The sequence below is a fragment of the Amblyomma americanum genome, chromosome 1 (assembly GCF_052857255.1).
Source record: "Amblyomma americanum isolate KBUSLIRL-KWMA chromosome 1, ASM5285725v1, whole genome shotgun sequence".
In the NCBI taxonomy this organism is placed as follows: domain Eukaryota; kingdom Metazoa; phylum Arthropoda; class Arachnida; order Ixodida; family Ixodidae; genus Amblyomma; species Amblyomma americanum.
Window position 1 is genome coordinate 18074624 of NC_135497.1, and position 17605 is coordinate 18092228.

The following is a 17605-nucleotide window of genomic DNA, read 5'->3' on the forward strand; positions in this document are numbered from 1 at the left end:
ACGCGAGGCAGACGCTCTACCTCTACGCCATCGCTGCATCTCTACCGCAGCCGTGGCCTCGTGGCAGAGCACCCACCTCTGCTTTGGGAGGTAGTAGGTTCGACCTAAGTCTGAAGTCTAAAAAAGGTTTGTGCAGCCTATTGAGTCTACACCCACTGAACTCGCTTTAATAAAAAAAATTCAGAGGGGCACTTTGTTGACCTAAAGTGCGGTGAGGCAAAAGCCTTTAGCGCAGTGTTGGTGCTTGTGTCACTGATGTGTGGTTAAGATGTTAATTAAGTACACATTTATTTGTCAATCTCATATGCTGGAGACACTTGAGGACGTTTGGCAGGCATCCGTCTGATTTGACGCCTTTCCGCCAACACTCTCCAGCGTCCTAGCAAGGTGAACTACATATGCGTGGGCAGGAAGTAGCGTAGTTGTTAGCACGCTCGACTGCGGTTCAAATCCCATTGTGCACAAATATTTTTTTCTCATCGAGTTGCTGGATGTAACGGACGCCGTAAGGATGGGAGAATAAGCCATTAAAGGCATTTACGTTCTGGATCGAGGCCTTACAGGTATTCTATAGAAAAGTGGAGAGAGAGGAGACCAACTGTATCTGGACACAATTCTTTCATGACCATGTCCAGATGAGCACTTAGTTGCCTATTACGCACAGCTGCCAGAAAGGGATTGTTTGTAGTTTTGTAAAATAAAAACCCTGAAACAAGTTGGTGGACAAAAAGCGCGCTACGGTGAGCTGAACCGAACCCCAAAAAATTTTGGTTCGACTCCCTGATGTTCAGCGAAGGACATTGAACAGCGAGCAAAAGAAGTGATTTGTTGATGGACTAATTGTTTTTGCATCAAGTCCAGGCAGTTTAGCATTCATGCACATCAGTGGTTGTAAACGGACTCAGGTGTGGAACCTGGTTCTCTAATCGAGATACAAGAACCTCCAGTGCCCGGAAACTAATAATTGTGAAGTAACAGAAGGTGTCAAAAAAAAAAAAAAACAGCAGCCTGTCAGTGTCTGTTCGTGTGCATCAGCCCACGGCTCACCTATTCTTCATGTGTATTATGTGCGAAAACAAATTGGTCAAATCCTGGCTTTGTGAATGTGCATTTTGAAGTGTGCTTGTCATTTCGAAAACAGCCCGAGATATTTTATGATTATACAACAAGGTTCAAGAAGTGCTGTTCGTCACAGGCAGGAAGAATATTTCGTTCTCCTGGTGTTGCAATCAAGAATAAATTTCACCACTGCTTGCTTTGTCACGAACAGATATTCGTTTGTGTAATTATTTCCTGTCAATTTGACGGGGGCCTATCGTTGGTTTCTCTTTGTTGTGGTTATGCTGATCTCGTTCTTTGTGCTGTGAATATCAGTGACTAGACAATGACAAAAATATTCTTCCTTGATATGAATTGGTGCTGCTTATAAACATGGATTGGTGGGAAATGAAGCTGTTTCTGAGTAGGTGTAGTAACGGCAGTATTTTATCGTCACCTGTAACCTTGAGCCGACTTCTTCACGCTATTGGGTTGTTTTCGAAAGAAGAAAAAACCTGTTTAATGTGTGTAATTCGCAGAGGCAGAGTACGATTACTGTGGGATGCAGAACGCGCGTCTAAATTCTCTGAGAGACGGCATCTTGGGATGTGCTTGCTCATCTGCATACCAACCTTTCGTACCTTGCTTTTAAGAAAAATTTCTGCTAGCACACTGCTAATAAGGCGCGGTCAGTTCTCTGACAGTACTTGCTCAATGCTTTCAAAATAGCACTGTAGGAGAAAGCGGTGAACCAGTCATGGCCAGGTGCTGTTGCAGGAATCTGCAAGTGGTGACGCCATGCTTTTATGCAATTTTCTGGCTTATCAGTAGTCTGTTTTTGGTAACAATTACATATTTGCTATCATGTGATACTATCCAATCATGGTAGCTTGACTTGATGTGAGGATCCAATTCCAGTGCCGCTGTGTACACGTGAAAAGATGTTTATGTTTGTAGTGAGTGCCTCCGCGGCACAGCAAGCACGCAAAATGAAGGATCAGTTTCATTGTAGCATGGCTCCTTGGTGGTCGCCGTAACGTTTTGTTCTTTACTCTCACACACCTCTGTCTATAGTACATGACCCTCTGAACAAAGCGCTGAGAAGACGTGGAGGTGCATCATGCGTTGCAGTGTGATGCGTCGCAGATTAAAGAGGGCTTTGACTTGCGTTACCCACTCTGTGAGGTTCTTCGCCCAAAATGGCGGCCGCTGCACTTGGACGTTTGAAATGGCGTCCATGGCTGTGCTGGGGGCCGGAACTTCTGCTGTGGAGCTGGGGCGTTGTTGCTGGATACGGCAGTGTTTGTTTCATCTTTTACTGTGTACTTTCAATGCCTGAGTCGCCAAGCTATAAGGCGCGAGATGTTTATGGCCCCGCCAAAATTGGATCCTCTACACTTGGTATTCCACTTTAGTTTCGCTTTAACTCTATGACATCCCGAACTGCGTGAGCATTTAATTTTGGCTTGCTTTACCTGCAAAGCAGTCAGTGCAGGACTAAATAGATCCACTAATTTCCAACTTTAAGAGGGCCGAAGCAAATTGAATTAAATTATACAAATTATGTCCATTTATTTCTGTGTTGAATCTCATTTCTATGTCGTAATTTAAAAAAAAACGGGGTGCAGGTTAGACGGATGGCTTGGCACTCGTGCCACATGATGTCTGCCACTTTGCGACAGGCTTTTGACAGCAGCGCCACTTTTGGTTTCATGAAGTGGAGAAGTAGTGAATGACACTGTGCCACGGAAGACGGCACACCTACTCATCCAGCATTTATATGAAAGGCTGAATGTGATGAAAATAGACGAGGAAGGAATGAATAGTAATGGGGGTGACCATACGAGGTTAATCATAATGTTTGTGTGTAGGGCGGAAGATGAAACTGGACTGCAAGAACATAACGTACAGCACGGAATTCAGTACATGATTAATGCATACAAAAAGGCTCAAATTTGAGATTGTGCGCATAGAGGTAATTCAGATAGATATATTTGGTGCTACAGAATAACTGGTGGACAGACAAAAATAGGCCAAAGTGTTGGTGGCACATGAATATTAAAGATGTGATATTAAGCAGCTAGCCAAGCAGCTTCCAGGGCACACCAGAAAGGAAAACAGTGGAATAGATGTTTAATTGCCTGAAATTCAAGAGAAATGGGATGAGTACAGAAAACAAAAGAACCAAAAGAACCGTGCCTAAAATATGGTCCAGGAAAAGATTAAGGCTACAACCAATAAGTGGATGGCAGATATTCAAAGAAACAATAACCAGCACCTAGAAAGTTCTGGAACCATTTGAAGGCACTTGGTACGAATTCAGAAGAAATGTCCCGCCTTGTACTGGATGACGACGGTAAATTGAAAATGGAGTGGCCGTGTGCTTTATTTGCGAACAGTTAGAATAGACTTTCAAAGCGTGTGATGGTGCCAGCGGTATGCAGCTTGGTGCAGGGTGTTAATAGGAGGAGGTTTTTGATGTAGATGTAAACCAGTTAGATTGGCAAAAAGTGGAGAGAAGGGTCCCTTTGCATACAGAAACAGGTTTGGACAAAATATCAATGTGACTACAGTAAAAGCTCGTTAATTCGAATTCCACGGGGCCGCCAGGCCAGTTCGAATTAACCAAAATTCGAACTAATGAAAGTGAGCAAAAATGGACGCGTTTGATGCGGGCTGGAGCTTATAAAACAAAGCTGTCTCATCAGCATTGAATATATCTTGTGCCGAGTAGCTTTCTAAGTACTACTGCAGAGCACCGCTTCGCCATGTGGCACAAGTTTCTGCATCCAGTTCTTTGGCTTCTCCGGATAACAACCGGAAGACAAGATTGTCTGTCTCGAAAGCGGTGAAACCATCCTTCGGAGGCGACAAAATCTTCCACATTCATGCGCAGGGCGAAATCGGCCGCCTTCGCCATGATAATTGGGCCGCTCAGTGGAATGTCTGTGCTTCTCATTTCCTTCACCCACATGCATGATCACAGCGGTCTCAATTTCCGGATACTTGGCTAATCGGAGCCTTTTTCTGTTGCTGGCGAAATCTTCGGCTTCGTAGGCATCCTCGATGGCCTTCCTATTTCGGACGTAGGTTGACAACGTGCTTGGTGGAATCCCGTGCTTTTTCGCGATTTCCACTTTGCTGGCCTTCCGTTCGTCCACCTCGCGTAAAGTCGCCACTTTCTCCTTCACCGTCTTGGCGCAGTATTTCCCACGCGAACACATCTCCCGGACACAAGCTCACAGCAAGCGGCGTGCAAAACGAGGGCTAAAACACTAAAACGTCGTTCCTCGAAGCAGTCGCGGCAGGCAAGACTGGTTAGTACTTGTTCCAGCACCCTAGCGGCGGCCCGATGGTTGTGCCATCTATCGTTCTGCCGTGAAAGCTTCCAACGATGGTTTTCAACAGCGGCGCTTGGCGGCGCGCAGTTCGAATTATGGGTGGCGGTGCCAATTTTTGAGTGAATTAACGAGCTGTTACGCGCATAGACTTCTATGCACTGCGGATCGGACCACGATGACTATTTCGAATTATCCAAAATTTCAAATTAACGAGTTGTGAATTAACGAGCTTTCACTGTAATTGCATTGCTTTGTAAATAAACAGAAAAGACTTCATATACTGCTTTAAGTGACATATTGAAAACTAAAGAAACCTCGGCAAGCTGGCAAGAGTAGAATGAGCCTGATATATAAAGGTAAAGATGAAAAAGATTGCATTAAGTCCTATAGGCCTTCTAATGGTGGCATCGGTATTGTATAGAATAGCAATGCAAGCCATCAAAGGTCAGCTGCAAGGCGGAGGCGAAGGTATTGGGAGAACTGCAGAACGGCTTTAGACAAGGTCGTAGATTAGACGCGAGAGGTGCTTACGACAGCGTAAACCACACCCTGTTATGGAAAATTTTGAAGAAGGAAGGTGTGGGCAGTGAAAAAATGTCTATTAAAAGTCCACAAGGAGAACAACGTAGCATTGAATTGGCAAGAAATGGAAGGGGCAGCAAGAGTTGCGGTTAAAAGGGGACCAAGGCAAGTATGTCCTTTATCACCACTTCTATTTATGGTCTACACTAGGGAGATTGAATACAAATTAAAAATGATGCCAGCTGCAATGGTCACATTTCAATGCAGGTGAAATGCTTGAGGTATGCTGTACTGTGTGCTGTGAGGTACTGTGTGCTGTCATTGCAGGTTAAAGAACCCCAGGTGATCATTATCCGAAGCCCTCCACTACAGTGTCCCTTGTAGCCTGAGTCGCTTTGGGATGGTAAACCCCATAAACCAAACCAGAAATGAACGGATAAGAGTTTATTGTGTGTCACATCAGTGAAGGGGCCGACTGAAGACAAGTCGCATACATACCAGGACTGATATATGCCTATGATATTGTTCTTCTAGTAGACAGCCTGAGAGGCCTTCGAGACTTGGCAGACATTTGCAGAACAGAGGCAGAGATTATAGCTAGGACTGAGATTCAGCAATGAAAAATTGGGAGTCATGTTTTATAATGATGAGCCTGGCAAGATCACTCTACAAAACTTTGAGTTACCTAAAATATTTAAAGGGACTGACCAGTGACCAAAACGTGTGATGAGATTATGGCGGAAATGAAAAGATTGTGCCTCATATTGCAATTAATTGAGCACTGCAGTATCAAAGAAACAAGGATTTCTTATTTAAATTTGGCATTGAAAATCGCATAAAAAGCTATCTTGCGGCGAAACCCACCATTATCAATGTAGCCCACCATGTGACCACATCTCAGTAAAATATTGCTTATTTGTATATTAGTTTTTGGTACAGCACTTTTGCCGACGGGCAATTGCTGTCGTGCTCGCTGATCATGGTTTCCCGCATCGGGATACATAAAAATGGGTGCGTGCACCGATTTAAAAATTCTTGGTAAAAATTTTCTACAGTGTTTCCAACAAAACTGTTGCGGAATCCGGCACCTTAGCCACCAAGCTTTCTGTTGTGCCTAAAAATATTGGGTCCTTAAAATTCGGTGTTCGGTCCTTAAGGCATTCAAAAGTATCTTGGTATATAGATAAATGGTGACAAAGACTCCATGCGAGACCATAAGTAGGGAGGAAATTATAAAGAAAGCAAAAAGAGACACAGCTATCTTGAAGAATTGCGTGCTCTACAACAAATATGGAGTTATTTGGGGACTCTGTAACTGCACGGCTGGCTTTATGTTTTCAAACATTTTGGCGTGCTTGGGATCTGTCACAACTTCTGGGCTTGTAATAAAGCAGTCGGTAGGCTTGTCTTGGGGCACATGGGAACGTTACTAATGAAGCAGTTCAAGGTTATATGGGGAGGGCAACTTTCGAAGTGCTTGAGGCAAACAGTAAGGTGCAGTATGAAGAACGGTTGGTGCAAATGAATGAGAAGCAATGGGTGGCAAAATTTTCTGGTGCTTATAGACCGTTTAAAGAGAGCAGTTTGTACGGTGAATAACAGGCGGCACCATTAGGATGGTCGTCACTTCTGGCCTTCGGAGCCACCATTAACAGTAATCGTGTGCAGTGCAAACCGTTGCTCCGCAGCTTGTGTATGTCTGTCATATGAGTTTTGATGCTTTGGTGCACCACTGCTTTGATGCGGATGTAAAAGCTATTTTTGAAGCAATATACAGGGAAGTAGTGCTAATTTGCGTGTGGTCGATTGGGGGGAAAATTTACGACACTCTTTGCATATGAGGCACTATGTGGCACACACTGCCGTTTTCTGAGACGTTGCAAGTTCATGCTTGCTTTTGTGAGTGCAGAACGTCTGTGAGCTGACTAAAAAAGACACTTGGCCGAGTTCGTAATCCATGAGTGTAGACAGCGCAAAAAAAGATGGGGATGTAAGCAGAACACAAAGACGAGCTGCTTCCCCCCCCCCCCCCCCCCCCCCTCAAAAAAAAAAGAGACTATTACCATGAACCCAAGTTCCAGCATACTTCAGTGCTGCCAGGGGATGCAGGAATGCAAGAACGAGCTGGTGAGCTTCAGAGCAGTGGTAGATTGTGCCATTGTACTGCCACCACGTTATTGTCGCAGTGTATTAAAAAGAATCATTTTGCGGCTAATAGTGCAGCAGGTTCATAATGAAGTCATCGTGCAGAAAAGTCTGGTCCCAGTATGCATTCCCTGTAACCTTTATCACTTTCGATGTCAGTGATCCAATACATCAAATAAGCAACACTTTTAGACCTGCGCATATGCACGGGACTGTGGCGAAATTTCTCATTATAGAATTTTGCCTATTTCAATTGTTTACAGCTGAGTGCAACTGCGAGACCTGCACACAGAGCGATGTAGTTTTCAGTCTTACTTTCTCCAGGGCACAGCCAAATGCAAATAGGCGCCATAGATGGACCCTGAAGTGATTTTGGTAAGCATATTCTACTCCAGCAAATCTGTAGAAGTGGTCCTTGTGGGTATTCAAGGGAAATTTGAAAGCCCTGTGTGGACGCTATAATTTAGAAATAATTTAAAAAAATTGCTGCTCATAGTTGCTCGCAACCGATTAGGGCGACACCTCAGCGACCACGCATCCCCGACCCCGATAACGTCAGCGGGGTAGGGGACGCGCGGTCGGTGGCCACTGCAGGCCAGGGCATGTTCAGTTTTCAAAAAGTAAAAACAATTAAGAGAGAACTAGAGGGTGGAGGTTAAGAGAAAATGCTTAGAAATCGGAAAAAAATTGTCAGTTAATCTGAAGATATTGAGCATAGTAGGAATCAGTCGCCAAGTAACACTTTTCACCACTCCTTACAAACAGGATGCTGAAAATCTGTCTTGCACTCTCCACCGTAGCCATGATGAGAGAAAAAAAAAAAAATGACCGTAGAACAGCACCGTCTGCGCAAAAAAAAAAAAAAAGGTTTTCGATGATATGAGGGGCACAGTGACTGTCACTTCTCATTGGACACCTCAACCGCGCCGTGAGGGAAGGGAGGAAGGTGGGAGTGAAAGAAGAGACCATGTGGCGATCTTTAACATGCAGCGATGTCGCGCAGCACACGGGCGCCTTTTGCGTTAGTAGCCGAACGTCTGCGTGTAAACGCGCGCATTGAACTTGACTACCTGGAAGTCAGGAGGATTAGGAGGCGTAAAAAAAAAAAAAAAAACCAGTTAGAGTGCTTGCTCCGCTAACGCCCGGTGATCATCTGCTGAGCCCAAGTAAAGCCAATCACTGCAGGAAGAAGGGGAGGGTAAGGGAATCGGCGCGAGTTTTTGTTAATGTTCCTAGGAAGTATATGCACTGCGGGAGCATATACAGGAACACTAGTCATTTGCAGATGTCATTTGTTTTGGTCATGTTGCAACACGTTACAAAAATGGCATTAAATCGAACGAATGACATTTAATGAAAATGGTAGTAAATTTGCCGTATGGCAAGTGTATTACATGAGTACAGAATTCTGTGTCGGCCCTCATCTCCAGATACTGCGCCATTTCCTTTCCCCAAAAAACAAACCAAACGAAACAAAAACATCTCCGGACAGTTGGGACAGCAGGCTGTGTGACGCTTCAGAAGAGCACAGTGACGTGTGCTTGTTCCGCGTTGAGTGCCGGGTAGGTTGGGGTAAAATTGTGCGGTCTTGGTCTTCCCTGGTGTTGTGGTAGTGTTTGGCTACTTGCTCTTTGTATGTTGCGGCGTCTTGTGCTGAAGAACGCTGGCCGCGATGCCCACCGGACATAACCGCCGGACTCTGCATCAGCCCGGTAGCCGCATCGCAGCACGTATCGTCGCTGAGCGATCGATGCGGTCGCTGAGTGTCTGGTGCGGGTGCTCGCTTCTGTGATTGCCGCTGGTCTATAGTTGAGTCTTTCATGCTCGCGCTGTAGATCACAGAAATCACATGTAGTTAAGGCCCCCTTGGAGCCGCTTTCAGCACTCGGGTAGCTGACGCAAGTCATGGAGCGCGGTCCTCGTAAGTTATTTTCTCGTGTGGTACTAGCCTTGCGCGCTGTTTCACAGCGCTTGTTAGGTTTAAAGCTCTCCCCGGTGTCTAAAACCGCGAGCGCTGATCTCTCTGCCACTGTCGCCGGCAGCAACTTTTTGGCGCGTGCTGTTTTGCGCGTGGAAGATGCAGGCAGCAGCAAGCTGCATCGGCATGCTGGCTTGTTTTTGCCGACTCTGCTCAACTTTTCCCAGGCCTCAAGTGCTACTGTGACATCTGCGGTGCGGAGTCGAATAACACCTGCGAAACCGATGGAATATGTTTCGCCGCCACGACGAAATCCAAGACGGGTGAAATCATGCACCAATTCAGGTGAGCGTGGTTTCTAGGGACTGCCGATGTAGTACTTGCTTCCGAATCGGCGAATTTGCTATTTCGGAGTGGAGCGTTCGTGTTTACATCTCCGGATTCAGCGTTGCTGCATGGAGCCTGTAAAGTAGGCAACTTTTCGCTTTGCATCCTATGTACAGATCCATGCGGTTAGTGAGGCAATTTTAAACGCTTCTCCGTTCCGGTGAATAACGTGCTTATGTAAGCAGGACAACCTTTTGAAGCAAAACAAGAAGGGCGATTTGAATATGCTTTGTTGTAGCTGTGTATTAAATATTGTTGCACTTTGTGTTGGTGCATGTCATTGATAGACATGTGTTTAGCCTTGAACGTTGGTTCAACCTCTTTGTGCTTGGCTTTTTTCTTGGTGGCTAGCGTTTGTGTTCACTCCTCCTGGCTTTCTCATGAAACGGTTGGTTTTCATTGCAGTTTAATGTGTTTTGAACCGCAGTGAAGTGAGGGTTATAAGCAAATAAACCACTTGTAAACCGGCAGTCACTGGTGACACTGGCCTGGCAGTAATTTGCTTGTGACCGCCACATCATTGCTTGTGGATTGATTTCCATTATCGCTTGATGTTTACCGGGACGTAATTTTGCCTTTGGCAGTGGTGTGGTCAGAGATTTTTTTTTTTCCTGCAAACTGTGCAAAGCTTGTTATACTTAACTATGCAATATCTTTCTGCTAGACCTGTTAGAGCTAGGTGCACGTTACTTTGTTGGGAAATGTTTTGTAAGTTCTTGTGTAAGCTTTTTGCATGTTGGCATGTGTGGAAGCATTTTATCATGCGGCAGATGCTACCAGCACTGTGCAATATTTTTTGTTATTTATCAGACGGCTTCTCATTGAGCTGATATGCTTCAAGTTAGTATGGGGCCAGTGAAGATGCTAAAAGGACGTGCCTTAGTAGATGATTTATGTACGCATGATGCTATTGACTTTTGATAATGAGCTGCGATGAAAACTTGTGAGGAAAGTTTATTTGGCTAGTTATATCTGGTGTAAATGATAATTTCGGAGCTGAAGAAATTTGTGGTCACACTCCTAATAACATTTTACAACAAACGTTGCCAATTTACAGCATAGCATAAAACTATTCGTTTCTTTTTTCTTTCATTGTGTGACCCCCTTTTTTTTATTGCAAGTTTGTGTACCTGTGCAGTTGTGACATTTCTATGAAAATTATGTTGGTACGTTTGGCAGGCATTAATGGCAATGAATTGTGGTGTTAATGTTTTCATATTATTAATGGCTAAATATAATTTGAGATTAAGTTGACATAACTACTGTTCTGCTGTAACTGTTGCAAGAAACTGTAGATAGTTATCTTTGGCTTAAAGGGACACCAAGGACGAATTGAAGTATCATTAGATTTGCACATTTTAATGATAAAGGCACTTCTTTCGCTGAAAAGGAAGTTTAATGAGAGCTAAAAAAAAGCCAAAAAATGAAATACATCTATGGTGTGTGGCTGCTGAGCAGCCATACTCAAGGAAACGGCAGTGGGCCGGGCAGAACAAGGAATGGGCGTTTAGCGGTTACTGCTGACATGAATCACAGTGTGCATCCCTGAAGCCTTCGAAATGGAATGTAGTAGTGGGGAAATTCCCGGGAAAGAGCCACAGAATGAGTTTGGTTGGAGTTGTCCTCTGTGCCCCTTTGTTCTTATGCTATGCACATTAAATAGTGCTAAATATAGGGCTTGCGTACTGTAGGTAGGGTGAGACGTCCACTTTTGCTTGGAAAGGGCTAGGATGCTGTAGGGTGACACTAGGATGGATCAACTCATTGCATTTATTACCTCCAGTTTGATGAACATGGCTTTTAAAGTATGCAAGTGCTCAGAATAGTGCGAATGGTACCGCTGGCCGATTTGTTCAACTGTCTGTTTGTAACTAGGTGTACGAAGGTTTGTTTAATTCTTGGAGTTTGGGTGACGAAATTCTTTCCAAAAGCACAATCTAGCATGCTAAAAAGTGTAAAAGGCCATGGTGTTGTTTAAGCCATTCTGGAAAATTTGAGCTTGTGAGTGCCATTATTGCTTGCAGCTTAGTTGCGAATTTATGTTTTATGTCATAGGAGCAGCGACATGATGGTTATTTGTGTGGGCATGCATGTGTTACACAAGCAGTGCATGAAAGCAGCCAACAGTTTTTAAAATGACTGAAAGCATAGGGCAGTTTTTTTAAAAATTAGAGCAGGAAATTCACACAGCATTCATTTGCAGAAAGGATGAGGACAAGAGGCAACAAAAGTTATCAGTCTGTGCCCATGGTGTTGTGTTCGTTTCGTTGCCTCTTGTCCTTGTCCTTTTTGCATAGTCTTAACCTTCTTTGAAATGAAACAACTAGCCCTTAAGAACATTGTACCAATCATTTAGATCTTGTAGCATATAGTTTTGACAGAAAACAGAAGAAAATACAGCCTGCCAGTTTTGAGGACTGAATCTGTGGCCTCCACATGTGTTTTGTAGTGCTCTAGCAATCAACCTACGACGGCAGCTGTCTTCCCTTCTGCTTTCAAATAATCACAAAGTGAACAAGGGAGGGGAAAATCTAAGGGTGCTTGCCAATGTTTCGACAAGAAGACTTGTCTTCACTTGGGCAAAGTGTTCATCCTTGGCAGGGTTTAAATAGGGTCATCCCTCCGAGGAGGAAGGCGGGGTGAGGGGGAGGAGGGTATAATAGGGGTGATAACACCCTCCTCCCCTCACTAGGCCTTCCTCCTCAGAGGGATGACCCTATTTAAGCCCCGCCAAGGACGAACGCTTTGCCCAAACAAAGACAAGTCCTTTTGTCGAAACGTTGGCAAGCACCCTGAGGTTTTCCCTCCCTTGTTCACTTTGTGATTTTTAAGAACCATCTGACCAACCTCTCTCTGCTTTTGAAGATACTTTCCCACTCCATTGTATGGTGGAACCCTGAGAGTGCTCACCTGTGCCACTCTGAAGTCTTGTTAGACTGCAGATGTTGCTTGCATATGGCCGAATGTCGAAAGAGGCAGCTGTGTCATCCGCTACTTACGGCATCAAGACTGCCTCAACTGAGGCTGTCTTTTGTGCTTTGAGCTCATAAGAGTAAGAGAATTGAGTAACCAAATCTCTGAGACCTCAGGAAGCATGTTGGAATTTTTAAAATCAAAACTGGGAAGTAATGAAGTAAAAAAGAAAAGCAGAGGAATAGACAATATGCCAGACACACACATGCATCTGTACCAGATGTTTCACCTATGGTGTTCTGCAGTTTTTAAAAACAGGCTTTTTGCCTTAAGACTGCTTTTTTTTGCAATAGCATTGTCAGCTGTTTAACGCATCAGAATATAGGTAAGATGTAACTAGTAGGCTGGTTAAGTAATATTGAGTCATTAACTTTTTAACTTACTCTTAGTCTTCCTATTTACTGAGAGGTGTATAGTCCACTGCAAATAATATCCGTATCAGTTTTTAGAATTTCAAAAACGCAGTCACTCTTGGCACTGTGGCCCAACAAATTCTGGCTATTTTGGCGAGTTACCTGCACTGGAGGGGTTGCTTTGCCTGCAAGCTTCTCAAAAGCGTATGTATTATGGCATGATGTAGCCAAAATTTGTTGGGTACAGTGCCGAGGGTAACTGTTTGTGTTCAATATTCTAAATTAATTTTAAACTAAAATTTTAAGAAGTCGGCGAGAAGTGATGCACTGATTAATGGGCATGTACTTGCCGCACTCAATAACCATGTGAGGTTTGCGATAGACTAAACCTATATGTGTGAGCTTAAAACCACTGAACGTTGTTTGTGGCGTACACCGTGGTAGTTACCTATACCATTCCATAAAGCTGTGGATATCAACTAGCCTTTGGATGCCATATGTGCCTTTGTGCAAACGATCGTCTTTGAGAACATCAGAAAAGAAGGATGAGGAAATGTGCAGCTCAAAAGAACGTACGGACGACAGAAGAAGCACAAGTGCTAATTTTTGTCGTCTGTGCGTTCTTTTGCGCTGGTAATTTCCTCTTCTGTGATGGACCAACAAGCCCAAATCGTCACCCTTCATGAGAAGATCAGTGCAGTGCGATGTGCAAAAGCAGTAAAAAAAAATAAATATTTGGTCATGGTGGGCATTCCAGCTGATGTCATTTGGTTTAAGTAGGAACTCTGTATTCCACTTGGGCTTATATACTTGGATTGATAACTTGCTATTGTACTCCAAAGATCAATGCAGTGCGATGTGCGAAAGCAGTAAAAAAAATAAATATTTGGTCATGGTGGGCATTCCAGCTGATGTCATTTGGTTTCAGTAGGAACTCTGTATTCCACTTGGGCTTATATACTTGGATTGATAACTTGCTATTGTACTCCATTTGAGGTCCTCAAGTTCAAATCAGTTTTTTATTTGGGTTGTTAAGTGTGTAGACTGCAGTTGGATTTCCTGTTTGGCACTTCATTTATAATGTGTAACTTCAATTGGTCTTCCGATTACACCCTTCAGCAAAAAAATTAAAATTTCGTCTAGTTGGCCTCATGAACCATTCGAAATATTGAAAATCTTACTCGGCTGGGCAGGCACTGGGAGCTTTTCAGTGAATTTCAATGGACGAATAGTGAATTGCGATTATCCGACGGCTGTTAGCAGGGCTATTTGTCTTCTTTGTTCTGAGAATGAGACTCTAGCCTATTAAATGAGTGCTCGGTTTCCAAGCGGATAATATTGCGGTCAAAGAATTAGGCCAACTGGAACTTTCGAAGACAAAATTAAAGCTCAGTAGGGCTTTTTGGGGGGTTAGTTGGTGCATGAAGTCAAGTGAAGGAAACAGCGCAGAAGAGAAGGACGTGACACGACCTGTGTTCTAACATAACCACTCATGCTTCTCCCTAATTGTTCAAAGCTGCAGTCAATTGACCGGAGAAATCCCTGAACCGTTCAGAATAACTTGATGCAGAGACAGTTGCATCAGCGTCCTCTCAGTTATAGTAGCTGAGGGGGAGTATTACCACTGTGATGCAGTTTCTCTTTGCAGTCATTCCTAGCACCTGATGCTTACCACTATTGTCATCAGTGTGCGTTTTTTTGTTGTATGCTGTTCTTTCTTTTCTTTCTTTCTTCAGTCATTTGCCTTCCTTTTTTATTTTGCTTCTTTCTCTGTAGCAAATGCTCCTTTACGCCCTCGCCTCTCTGCACTCCATAGGTGAAATGTAAAAGGCACCCAGTACGTGTGCTGCGCAATGTTAGAACCCCAGGTGGTTGAAATTGCTCGCGGTGCACTGAGAAGTGAGACAGTTACTGCACCATTTCCTTTCCTCAGAAACAATTTTTTTTTTGCTACCTGCGCAAAAATGTCTGCTTTGGATAGCCAGAAGCAAGAGCACAAGTTAGTATATGAAAAACTTCTTTCTAGGCATCAACTTCCTCAAGTTCTCTACCGGGAAGTTTACGAACATAGCCTAATATATTGGGGACAAAGTATTAGTATTAGGAAGTGTCAGACGTATCGCAGAGCAGAGGCTGTTACAGCCACATGAATAAGAACTTTCAGTGCAAGTAAATGGTTCATTTTAGCAGCCTGCATTTTTCACAATGAGCATTTAATGTAAAGCACCACAAGGTGTTAGGTTTTTTGCTGGTAAGGCAGTGGCCTTCGAAAAATTAGGCAGCAGTGGGTACGTTTGCTCTGCCCGAATCTGCTTGAGTATTGCTGCATGTTCACGAGCGCTGTGCTCTGCAGCCAATGCCCCAAGCTTGGTGCGCTGCACTGGCAATTTTAATTCGTACACTTAACATATTCTGATAACATAGCATAGGCTTTCAAGCTTTTGGTCAGCTTCTTCTATTTCAGTGTGTACATAGCATAGGCTTTCAAGCTTTTGGTCAGCTTCTTCTATTTCAGTGTGTTGTTCTCTTATTTATCTTCCTTGCTTAGAATAGATATTTGACGTTTTTTTTTGTGCTTCTTTCATTACTTTTTCCTGCCTTTTCACGCACTACCTTCCAGCTCCACCGCCACTTCCCTTCTCTTCATTTTCCCTTTGCTTTCCCCCTTCCTCCTGCTAATCATAAACTTTGCCCTGTTTGCTGGCCGCCTTCCTCTTTTGTTCTTCACTGCCACTTCCCCCGTGGTGATTTTTCCGTGCTAAGGCATAAGTCTTACTTGCCCCATTGAGTGAAAACCCGTCTGTCTCTCTGTCTCTATATTTGTGTGTATGTACGTTGGCACTCAGTGGTACCCATAAAAGGTGGTGTCCTCATGAAAACTGGCAGGTGGCGGTTATATTAATGATTGGTTGCGCGAGGTTGCTCGGGACAACCTGGATCGCACAAGTCCCACCGGTGGCAGCACTTGCCATTCCAGGGCATTGGCGCACTGCTTAACCACGGCACCACTATGCCAGGAGTGGTATGAGGACTCCCAGGAATCTATGAATGTTAAATAGAGAAAGACCAACTCTGCACATATGGGCATTAACCCATGAATGGGGGATATGGGGATCAGATCGCAAAAATCACGAAAAAAGTCGATTTTTGAAAAGCACCTTTTTAGTATCTACAACACTCTTTCTTTGTTGTACTGAAATATTTCACCCAAAAATTAACTCTAAGCGGTCCAAATAAATATATTTGTCAGCATCTACACATAGACAGTGTGTGCTAGTATAGAGCTTTCAGGCTTGTTTTCTCGAAGTTTGTTTTGAGCTTATCACCTTGCTTGTGGAATGGAAAGCATAACACGCCAATGGGAGGGAGCACGGATTTTAATCCCTTTTGTTTTGTTGTAATTGCTGAAATGCGCCTTATGTCAAGACAGTCTCAGATTTGCCATTTAGCTCACCATTTTTTTATTACACAATAATTGGAGCATGATAAATTGTAAACATAAAGAGAAGGTGCATACTGTGTTGTTTAGGAAAAGAACAGAGGAATTAAAAAAGAAATTAAGAGAATCTTGACTTAGACCATACTTCTTAGTAACTATTAAAAGCATTTACAGACCCATAACCCATTTTGCTGTCACTTTAGGCTTTCTACGAGCAAGTAACATGTGACCAACATATAAGCAATGATAAAATAATAACTACTGAAGATATCACTGTGAAACTTTGTAGCTGTCTGTTTGATGCTATTTCAAGTCAGTCTGCCAGGTTTCATCAATCTAAGTCAAAAAACAAAAAGTTTGCTGCGATCCTCTCATCCCCCCTTAACTATCCCGCCATACCCTTAAGGAAACAGGGTAGGCTAAAAAAAAAAGTTTTATTTTCAATGATATGAAATTACCACTTTTTTTCTGAACAAGATCAAATGACTCACTTGTGTGAGAACAGTTTTTTTTTACACAAAAACATTTTTAGAAACATAGGTGGTGGTGCACCATGCCCCATTTTACACCCATGTGCGATAGGTAGCTCTCCTGTGCGATAGGTAGCTCTCCTGTGTTAAAAAAAAATAACAAAATAGGTACGCTGATTTTCCTAGGCTTTTCCAGCAGCACACACAGATGAGATAAAGATGCTTACTGATCGCGGCTATACACTGGTTGAGAAAGAAAAAGGAATGCCTCCATGGGAAGAGAGGAAGCGCAAAGGAGTATCCCACAGTTGTGTTTGGGAGTGTACTGAAAAATGTGCTTATTTGTATTTAGATGCCAAAATATCTAGGATCAATGCTGTGTTTACTTTTAATGATGGCTGCATTGCCCAAACAGACATGTCATGTGGTGTTTCACCTGGATGATACAGGGTTCAATGGCTGTCTGAGGCTGACCACAAATTACCACTTTGCAGAAAGGGCTACACAGCTCATCATAAAAGAGGCCCAGAAAGTAAGGCAGCAAATAAATGAGAAAGAGAATTATTATGGAGATGACTACCTTGCTGATGGCTATTAAAATCTTATATCAGCATGCATTTCTTGACGGTAATTTTTTAATGAAGCTCTTTTTTTTTTTGCTTAAAAGCCAACTATCTCAAAACATACATTTTTGCAACATTTGACCTATTTTCTCCGGAACTATAAGCTGAAACATTATTGTCCAGTGCGTAAAAAAGACAAGGAAAAGTCTACTGAACCAGAATTATAGAAATTAATGCAGGAAATTTTGTTTCACAGGATTCTTATTGCCTATTTCGGCTTAAAAATTGGTAGGGTTCAATAAAAAAACAAGCAAGAAATGCCAAGCAGCTATTAAACAATTTGTCTGGTGCAGTAAAGATAGCATAGAAAGCTTATTACAATGATATCAGTGGGAGTGCTCTAACCCTAGTAGATACTGAGAAGGGTCTCAAATGTCATCTAGACTACATTGGAGG

General features: G+C 43.3%; 1 protein-coding gene across 6 annotated transcripts in view; it reads left to right on the plus strand.

Annotated features, from left to right (window-relative positions):
* babo (TGF-beta receptor type-1 babo) overlaps window positions 1-17605 on the plus strand; it is a 108052-nt gene that overhangs the window by 12584 nt on the left and 77863 nt on the right. For 3 of the 6 annotated variants that reach the window (XM_077643671.1, XM_077643679.1, XM_077643704.1), the window contains exon 2: window positions 9192-9309. In XM_077643671.1, coding sequence (XP_077499797.1) covers window positions 9192-9309 — 118 coding nt within the window. Of the gene's footprint in view, window positions 1-8778; window positions 8968-9191; window positions 9310-17605 lie in introns of those variants that run through there. The other 3 variants (XM_077643694.1, XM_077643687.1, XM_077643711.1) reach the window with 3 other exon arrangements.